Raw genomic sequence first — 9,962 nt, forward strand, 5'->3', positions numbered from 1 at the left:
AGTGGTGAGCAGCTGGGCAGAGCGAGGGGGGACCCTGGGCAGCGTGGGATGACATCATATTTTCCTTTCCCCTTTCCCATTTTTTCCTTAATTTTTTTTTATTACTTGTTGTTTAATAAATCGTATTTGTTCTGAACTTTACGCAATGCTGAAGAGCGGCATCTGGGATGCGTCCGGAGTGAAAAGAGCACCCCAGAGTGTGGATACGACATCCTAGCCTCTGTCCTGACTGATCGCAACAAAATTGGGGCTGCAGACCCCGCAGGAATCTTGGGGCCAGCCTTGTCGGGGTTTCAGACACCAGAGTAGAAGGGGAGTCCTTGAAGTCAGGCAGGTCTCCAGGTAAAGGGAGTGGGAGCGAGGACTCAGCTCCTTTTGCTATTCGATTCTATCAGGGTGGTGTATAAGCCAGAAGAGTTCCCCACAATACTAAGACCGTTCCCCCTGCTTACCTCTGCATATTTATTGGTTTCTCGTAAAGTTAGTTAGGATTACAGGGGAAAGTGTCAGAGTGGCCACCAGTGAGAGTTGCTGGCCACACTCTGAGGCCACCACATTTGGTCGTGAGAATCCCTGGGCTAGTTGCTCATGATGGGCCCTTCTGACCATAGAGCCTGTGAGTGGAACAGGAGCCGGACACAGAGATGCTGCAGCGCGATGGGTTTATCGCTAGGACCCAGGAGCAGCTGGGAGGCGGCTCTGGGGGGAGCGATCGCTGGGCTCAGGCCCGGCAGCAGGAAGTGACTCGCAGCCGCTGCGGGGACTCTGGCTCCAGGCTCCTGGCGAGATCCCCGAGCCCCGGCGGCTGGTGCTGGGAGCCCGGAGCCCGGGCTGCAGCCGGGAGAGGGGAATCTCCAGCAGGGCCCTTCCCGCTGCTCCCCAGGAGCCTCTCCCAGGGCAGAGCCCCCAGCCCGGCCAGGCCCCTTCCCGGCCCGGCCCCTGCCCCAGGGGGCCCCGCTCGGAGGGAAGGTGAGAGAGACCCGCCCCGCCCCCCCCGTCACCCCCGGGCTGCAGGGGGAGGAGGATAAAGAGGGGCAGGGGGTGAGGGCAGGCGGGGGGAGCGGGGTGGGGGCAGGAGGCGGGTGCTGGGGATGCGGGGGGGCAGGCTGGGATGGGGGCGGGGGTGCACTGAAGGGAACATGGGGCGATGCGGGGAGATTGTGGGGCTGAGGGGAGCGATGCTGGAATTGGGGAAGATGTGAGTCGGGGGCACTGCGAGGGAAGGGGGGGTGTGGGGAGACTGGCGGGGGACAGAGGCAAAAACCCATCCCCCCACACCCACACCCTGCTCCCAGTGTGTTACTGTCAGACACACCCGTGCTGGTGGGGTCTGTGTCTCATGAGTTTTGGGGTCGCCCAGGGCCCTGGTCTGATTTCTGGGCAGGATTCACATCTCAGCCACCCCGGAGTCACTGCTGCTTTGGGCAGGCAGGGAGTGTGGATGGGCCAATGGGATCAGCCTCTGGCTGCCTGTCCCTGGGGGCTGCTGGGGGAGTCCAGGGCGGCTCATTCTTTTTAGGTGATGCCATCAGAGAGCTCCTGCTGCTCCTAAGGGAGAGGAGTTTACACGGCAGTGTGGGGACATCCCCCAAAGTGGCCCCTTTAGTTCTACTTTTTTTCTAGCATTTGGCTCAGAGATACTGTTACTGGGAGGGTCTGAAGAGTCTGGGAGGGAATCACGGTGTTACATGGACTGAAGCCCCTTCTGTAACCTCCCCCATCGCCCCTCTTGCCCTGACAGGCTGAGGAATCACGTCCACGTTTTGCTCCAGATGGGCCCATCTTCCAGGAGACAGGGAAGGGAAATGTCTGTGATGGAGCCAGCTCAGGTAGGGGATTATCAGGGAGCTCCTGGGCAGGGGCAGGGAGGAGACAGGGTGTGATAAACCTGCTGATTTTCTGAGTGGGCCCATTGGTGATGGGGGAGGGGAGATGGGACATTCCCCCATTTCTCAAACAGGATATAACCCCCTTGCACAGGGCTGGGAGTGAGACCCAGCTAGCCACAGGCTGCTGTGAAATATGAAGGGAAGCTGTTGGGATTCCTGTCCCTGGCTCAGAGCTCTGCTTCCCGTATCAGCCTGTGTCTCGCAGGTGTGTGGGAAATGAGGAGACCCTGCCCTGCTCCGTGTGCTGTGGGGAGACAAGTAGCTCTCACCTTCTCCCCATCCCCTGAAGCCTCCTGGCTGCTCTGAGCAGGGTGGGGGTGGGATTCTGGTACTCTGTCGCTCCCAGAGCTTCCATTTCTTTATCTGTCCTCACAGATGACTAGTGGGATTGTGGCTGAAGCATCAGGTAATGAATGGGGGCTTTTGGTGTTCCAGATGCCGGTGACGTTCGAGGAGGTGGCTGTGTATTTCACCCAGGGGCAGGGGGCTCTGCTGGACCCCGCTCAGAGAGCCCTCTACAGGGATGTCATGCAGGAGAACTACGAGATGGTGACCTCACTGGGTAAGGGATTCTTGTCCCCTCGGTTATTCGAAGTCGTGGGGTCTGCATGTCTAACTCTGGTCAGGTTCTTCCCTGGTCAGTTAGATCAGAAGCGAATGGGTTCCATAATGCACAGCTGCCGTGTGAGAGAGACTTGCATCTCTGTGCCCTCTCCAGTGGGACATGGGTGTCAAAACACAATGGACAAGCTAAACCATCCCCACCCTCCAGCTTTCAAAGGGGGATAAATCCATCATTGTCCTGTCTGTGTTGTTTCACAGCTGCACAAACAATCCCTGTTCACCTCCCTCCTTGGGAATAGCTCCAGCCATGAGGAGGGCTCTGGGCTCTGCAGGTTTAGAAAGAGGCAGGGGTTTAAGTCCAGAGCTGTGTGTGAGTCAGCAAGGCCCCCAGAGTGCACAGATCTTGGGAAAGCCTATAATTCAACTCACCTCCGCAGATAACTTCCTCTGCGCAATGGACTCAGTGACCATTTTTCAGTCCTCTTGGCTTCCACGTTCCTCCAGCAGAGCGCAGGGACAGGTTCCACTCACGGAATGTCCTTTCTGACAAATACTCCACCAGTGCTCCATGCACCCTAATCTGGTCTGATTTCACCCTCTGCACAGGATTCCCCCTTCCCAAACCTGAGCTGATCGCCCGGCTGGAACGAGGGGAAGAGCCCTGGGTTTCTGATCTCCAAGTCTGCAAGGAAAGAAGGCTTCTGAGAAGCACCCGTACAGGTGAGGACTGACACAGAAACCATCTAGGGAATGAAGGAAAAAGCTGAGAATCCCAAAATATGGTGTGAGTAAGCGCCCTCAGTTCTTCCTCATCTCAGTCAGGACAGGGCTTCAGTCATCAGATATAGCTAACGCCATTCCACCCAGCCTCTAATCTGCAGGAGTTTGCTTTCCAGCTTTCCCTCTCTGTGAGTGTTTGGGTGGGATGTGGAGGCGGAGTCCCGTTGCTCAGTCTTTGTGTTGGGTTTTCCCTTTGTGCTATTCCTCTTTCTCCCCAGCACAATGACTCCTGTCTGGATTGTGTCTCTCCCAGCAGGTGCTGAGCGAGGGAGTGAGAATGAGGCGGGGAATCATCATGAGGAAGTTCCTGGGGAAGTGGAACCGCAGGGGACCTTTGTGGGAAGAGCTGAAGGGAATTTTTCCCAGTACTTGGACCAGGCAGAAGCCTGGGGAAGTTGGCACAGGTCAAAGAGGCTTCTGGGACACCTCCCAGGGAAGAAAGTGGATGAATCTGTTAACGGTGGGGGAGGAGAGGAGGATCCCACAGCGCCGCAGACAAATGCCAAGAAAGAGCCACCCTGGCACTACCTTCAGTCTCTCGAGTGCGGGAAATGTTTCATATCAAAGACACAAATAATTAGACATCAGTTAAGCCACACAGGGGAGAGACCCCACAACTGCTTGGACTGTGGGAAAAGTTTCACAGAGAGGGCAAACCTTGTTAAACATCAGGCATTACAAACAGGAGCGAGACCCCACAAGTGCTTGGACTGTGGGAAAAGTTTCATAAGAAGGTCACACCTTGTTTATCATCAGGCAATCCACACAGGAGAGAGACCCCACAAGTGCTTGGATTGTGGGAAAAGTTTCATAGAGCGGTCAAACCTTGTTTATCATCAGGCAATCCACACAGGAGTAAGACCCCACAAGTGCTTGGACTGTGGGAAAAGTTTCATACAGAGGTCAGACCTTGTTAAACATCAGGCATTACACACAGGAGAGAGACCCCACAAGTGCTTGGACTGTGGGAAAAGTTTCATACAGAGGTCACACCTAATTCGCCATCAGGCATTACACACAGGAGCGAGACCCCACAAGTGCTTGGACTGTGGGAAAAGTTTCATAAGAAGGTCACACCTTGTTTATCATCAGGCAATCCACACAGGAGAGAGACCCCACAAGTGCTTGGACTGTGGGAAAAGTTTCATAGAGCGGTCAGACCTTGTTAGACATCAGGCAATCCACACAGGAGAAAAACCCCACAAGTGCTTGGACTGTGGGAAAAGTTTCATACAGAGGTCAGACCTTGTTAAACATCAGTCATTACACACAGGAGAGAGACCCCACAAGTGCTTGGACTGTGGGAAAAGTTTCATACAGAGGTCACACCTAGTTCGCCATCAGGCATTACACACAGGAGAGAGACCCCACAAGTGCTTGGACTGTGGGAAAAGTTTCATAGAGCGGTCAGAACTTGTTAAGCATCAGACAATCCACACAGAAGAGAGACCCCACAAGTGCTTGGACTGTGGGAAAAGTTTCACACAGAGGTCACACCTAGTTCGCCATCAGGCATTACACACAGGAGAGAGACCCCACAAGTGCTTGGACTGTGGGAAATGTTTCATACAGAGGTCAGACCTTGTTAAACATCAGGCAATCCACACAGGAGAAAAACCCCACAAGTGCTTGGACTGTGGGAAAAGTTATTTACAAAGATCAAGCCTTGTTCAACATCAGGCAATCCACACAGAAGAGAGACCCCACAAGTGCTTGGACTGTGGGAAAAGTTTCATAAGAAGGTCACACCTTGTTAAACATCAGGCATTACACACAGCAGAGAGACCCCACAAGTGCTTGGACTGTGGGAAAAGTTTCATAAGAAGGTCAGACCTTGTTAAACATCAGGCATTACACACAGGAGGGAGACCCCACAAGTGCTTGGACTGTGGGAAAAGTTTCATAAGAAGGTCACACCTTGTTCAACATCAGGCAATCCATACAGGAAAGAGACCCCACAAGTGCTTGGACTGCGGAAAGTGTTTCATATGGAGGTCTGACCTTATTAAACATGGAAGAATCCACACAGGATCTAAATTTCTGTGACACGTGGCAAGAAAGGTTTAAGCAACTTGCATATAATTGACTCATGGTCAACGTTTAGAGAGAGATTTTAAAAGTGTGTCCACCTTAGATAGCTAGAGATTGAAATGTAAATGTGTATTTTCAAAGACTTGGAAGAAGAGGGCAAGTCATGTCTGAGTAACCTAATTGCCTTCTATGACGAGATAACTGGCTCTGTGGATGAGGGAAAAGCAGTGGATGTGTTATTCCTTGATTTTAGCAAAGCTTTTATATGATCTCCTACAGAATTCTTGCCAGCAAGTTAAAGAAGTGTGGGCTGGATGAATGGACCATAAAGTGGATAGAAAGCTGGGTAGATCGACGGGCTCAACTGGTAGTGACCAATGGCTCCATGTCTAGTTGGCAGCCGGTATCAAGAGGAGTGCCCCAAGGGTCGATCCTGGGGCCGGTTTTGTTCAGTATCTTCATTAATGATCTGGAGGATGATGTGGACTGCACCCTCAGCAAGTTTGCCGATGACACTAAACTGGGAGAACTGGTAGATACGCTGGAGGGTAGGGATAGGATACAGAGGGACGTAGACAAATTAGAGGATTGGGCCAAAATAAATCTGATGAGGTTCAACAAGAACAAGTGCAGAGTCCTGCACTTAGGATGAAAGAATCCCATTCACTGCTACAGACTAGGGACCGACTGGCTAGGCAGTAGTTCTGCAGAAAAGGACCTAGGAGTTACAGTGGATGAGAAGCTGGATATAAGTCAACAGTGTGCCCTTGTTGCCAAGAAGGCGAACGGCATTTTGGGCTGTATAAGTAGGAACATTGCCAGCAGATCGAGGGACGTGATCGTTCCCCTCTATTCAACATTGGTGAGGCCTCATCTGGAGTATTGTGTTCAGGTTTGGGCCCCACACTAAAAGAAGGATGTGGAAAAATTGGAAAGAGTCCAGCGGAGGGCAACAAAAATGATTAGGGGGCTGGAGCACATGACTTATGAGGAAAGGCTGAGAGAACGGGGATTGTTTAGTCTACAGAAGAGAAGAATGATGGGATATCTGGTAGCTACTTTCAACTACCTGAAAGGGGGTTCCAAAGAGGATGGATCTAGACTGTTCTCAGTGGTACCAGATGACAGAACAAGGAGCAATGGTCTCCAGTTGCAGTGGGTATCGTTTAGGTTGGATATCAGGAAACACTTTTTCACTAGGAGGGTGGTGAAGCACTGGAATCGGTTACCTGGAGAGGTGGTGGAATCTCCTTTCTTAGAGGTTTTTAAGGTCAGGCTTGACAAAGCCCTGTCTTGGATGGTTTAGTTGGGGAGTGGTCCTGCTTTAAGCAGGGGGTTGGAGTAGATGACCTCCTGAGGTCCCTTCCAACCCTGATATTCTATGATTCTAAGAGGGGTAATTGTAGTAGTCTATGTTTAGCTATCCAAAGTGTTCCTGTATTCTGTTAAATCAGGGATCAATAATTCAGTGATTATGCCCATGTCCCATGCCACTTGCCCAATTCCAGCTCAGTCTCTTTGAATTCACTGGGGGTAGGGGCTGAAGGACGGAGGGAAAGTTTATAGCTGAAATTTTGCAAGGTTAGTGTTAATCGGATCTGTTCCGCTTTCCTGCTCGGACATTTTCTCTGGGGATCCCAGAGACGGAAAGGAGCAGGTGTTACTATCTTGAGTCCGCATCCCCATGGTGACTCTCTACGCTATCAATTATGAAAATGTGGGCAGAGCATCCCAATGGAGGCACAGGAATGTGTCAGGGGAGGCGCGATCAGTGTGGGTTGTTGGGTTTTTTTTTTAAAGAGCACTGGCTTTCAGCCCCAGTTGGCTGGGGCTCATGAGGAAGGAACAGGCCTATCTGGGAGGTGGGGATAAATGCTCAGGCTCTCAAACCCAGGTGGAGCAGCAGCACAGAAGTCGGGGTGGCAATGGGGTGATAAGTCTGCTGTGAACAGCGATATTGAGGAATATCACTCTTCACGTGGCCACCCTAACTTCTGTGCTGCTGTTGGAGGCCTTCAGAGCTGTGCACATCGCCAACGACTACTCTGCCTTTAGAGCTGGGTGGTGATACATGTGCTTTTGAGGGTGGGGGCGTAAATGACCACAGACACCAAGGTGGGGGTGGCAATGAAACACATCTGAGAACCACTGGTCTACACGCTTATGGGCACCACGTTTATAAAATGATGAATCTTCCCCAAAGTATGGCTTGTGAGGTATCATGGGAAAAGTCATCATCTGCTGAATATTATTGTCCCATTAAAATGTGTCTATCAGCACTGTCCATGGAGCTCTGAGAGTTTGCTGTATGTTTGTTACATGCTGTAAAGCTGGAAAACGCCCACAGACGAGCTCCGCAGAGACAATGTCACCTGCACACCAGCTAGGTGCTACGTGGCCAGTAATTGCTCAGCCGGCCATTCACCAGCTGTGGAGCTGGGAACAGGAGAGTTACAATTCTCCGGAAGGATGGCTGCACGCTCACTTAGGCCACAGACTGATTGTCGCCTGCCCCCCGGCTGGGGGATGAACCTCAAAGAGGAGAGTGGTATAAAAGCACAAGGGAGAATTGCCTCCATTTTTACCTCTCCTCTCCCATCTTTACAGAAGGCAACAAGATGGCTTGAAAGGCAACAGGGGCCTTGGAGTGGGGAGGATGGACCAGGGCTGGAAGGAAATCCAGGCTGTGTACTAAAAACTATGAACTGCCTGCAACAGCAGGTGGGGTGAGAAAACGTGCTTGCTTCGTATTTTCCTTAGGCCTTGGCTACACTTGCAGATGTACAGCGCTGAGAGTTAAACCTGACTTTGTACAGCTGAGTAGGGAAAGCGCTGCAGTCTGTCCACACTGACAGCTGCCCAGCGCACTGTTGTGGCCACATTTGGAGCCTTTGCTGCGCCATTGGGAGCGGTAGATTATGGGCAGCTATCCCACAGAGCACTTCTTCCCATTCTTGCGCCATGGGTTGGGGGAAGGAGGCGTGGGTGCAGGGGACTCTGGGTCCGGTCCCAACGCCCCGTTATGCATCGCTTCGCATCCCAGAAATCCCTTTGTTTCCATCCACCTTTAGCAGCATCTTTCAGCGGTTTCTGTGCAGCGTGATCTGTCTGCGGGAAATGGAGCCCGAACTGGTGAGGCTTATGCTGACTTATCTCATCAGCACGTTACGTTTGGCTGTCGAACTATTCCTTAAGATCCAAAGTGACAGTGAGAGTGAGGAGTCCGACGATGCTATCGAGCCGCGTAACGTGTACGACACAAAATTGCTTGTGTCATCCACAAACATGCTCAGCACCGTGGAACACCGCTTTTGGGCTTGGGAAACAAGCACCGAGTGGTGGGATCACATCGTCATGGATGTCTGGGATGACGAGCAGTGGCTGCAGAACTTTCGGATGAGAAAAGCCACTTTCATGGGACTGTGTGAGGATCTCGCTCCCACCCTGCGGCACAAGGACACGAGATTGAGAGCTGCCCTGCCAGTGGAGAAGCGGGTGGCTATTGCAATCCGGAAGCTGGCAACTCCAGACTGCTACCGGTCGGTCGCAAACCAGTTTGGAGTGGGAAAGTCGACCGTTGGAATCGTGTTGATGCAAGTTTGCAAGGCCATTAATCGCATCCTACTTAGAAGAACCGTGACTCTGGGTAACGTGCAGGAAATAGTGGATGGCTTTGCACAAATGGGGTTCCCTAACTGTGGAGGGGCGATAGATGGGACACACATTCCTATTCTGGGACCACCCCACCTAGGATCCGAGTATGTTAATCGGAAGGGGTATTTCTCTATGGTTCTCCAGGCGCTTGTAGATCACCGTGGGCGTTTCATTGACATTAACATAGGCTGGCCCGGAAAGGTGCATGACGCACGCATCTTTCGGAACACTTGGCTGTTCAGGAAGATGCAGGCCGGGACTTTTTTCCCAGAGCGGAAGATCACGGTGGGGAAGTCGAAATGCCCATTGTGATCCTTGGAGATCCCGCTTACCCGTTAATGCCATGGCTCATGAAACCCTACACAGGGAGCCTTGACAGCAGGAAGGAACGGTTCAACTACAGGCTGAGCCGGTGCCGAATGACTGTGGAGTGTGCCTTTGGCCGTTTAAAGGCCCGCTGAGGATCTCTGTATGAGAAGCTGGACTTGGCCGAAAACAGCATCCCCGCGGTTATATCCGCGTGCTGTGCCCTCCATAATATTTGTGAAGGGAAGGGTGAAAGCTTCACTCAGGCATAGACCTCCGAGGTTCAACACCTGGAGGCTGAATTTGCACAGCCAGAGGTCAGGGCTATTACAGTGTCCCAGCATGGGGTTGCAAGGATTAGGGATGCCTTGAGGGAGCAATTTGAGGCTGAAAACCAGCAGTGATATCTGGTGCCCTGCACGGGAGTGAAGTGCAGTAGTTCCAATCTTTAGGAATCAGTGTTTGCTAAGCAGACAAGCAGACTTGCAGTGCCTGTTTATTTCCTGGGCTAAAGAGTCTTTTACTTTATGCAATAATAAAGAATGTTTTCAAAGCCAAAAAATGCATTTATTAAAAAGAAAACAAATTTATTTATTGAAAAGAAACAATGGGGTGGAGTGGGGAACGGTACAATCACAGATTCGCGTATGTCCTGTCTGGTGTGCTGTGCAGTGAGTGCTGCACTTCAGGATAGCTATACTGCATGGTGATGGGGGTTGAGTGCAGAGGGTAAGGGTC

The 9,962-nt window shown here is 51.9% G+C and overlaps 1 protein-coding gene across 1 annotated transcript; it reads left to right on the plus strand.

The window, feature by feature from the left end:
• The first annotated feature begins 707 nt into the window (after nucleotides 1–707).
• LOC128847510 (zinc finger protein 436-like) lies at nucleotides 708–7,548 on the plus strand. Its single transcript, XM_054046988.1, has 5 exons — nucleotides 708–969; nucleotides 1,742–1,829; nucleotides 2,325–2,451; nucleotides 3,060–3,173; nucleotides 3,490–7,548. The coding sequence occupies exons 2-5, from the start codon at nucleotides 1,773–1,775 to the stop codon at nucleotides 5,277–5,279; spliced, it is 2,088 nt and encodes a 695-aa protein (XP_053902963.1). The 5' UTR covers nucleotides 708–969; nucleotides 1,742–1,772; the 3' UTR covers nucleotides 5,280–7,548.
• The last annotated feature ends 2,414 nt before the right edge of the window (nucleotides 7,549–9,962 follow it).

This window comes from Malaclemys terrapin, chromosome 13, assembly GCF_027887155.1.
Source record: "Malaclemys terrapin pileata isolate rMalTer1 chromosome 13, rMalTer1.hap1, whole genome shotgun sequence".
Classification (NCBI taxonomy): Eukaryota; Metazoa; Chordata; order Testudines; family Emydidae; genus Malaclemys; species Malaclemys terrapin.

Excerpts from the sequence above, each read along its gene's own strand:
- LOC128847510 (XM_054046988.1), top strand. The coding sequence starts at position 1,773 with ATGGGCCCATCTTCCAGGAGACAGGGAAGGGAAATGTCTGTGATGGAG. Across the intron at positions 2,452-3,059 it reads CGAGATGGTGACCTCACTGG|GATTCCCCCTTCCCAAACCT; the intron begins GTAAGGGATTCT and ends CCCTCTGCACAG. Across the intron at positions 3,174-3,489 it reads TCTGAGAAGCACCCGTACAG|GTGCTGAGCGAGGGAGTGAG; the intron begins GTGAGGACTGAC and ends CTCTCCCAGCAG.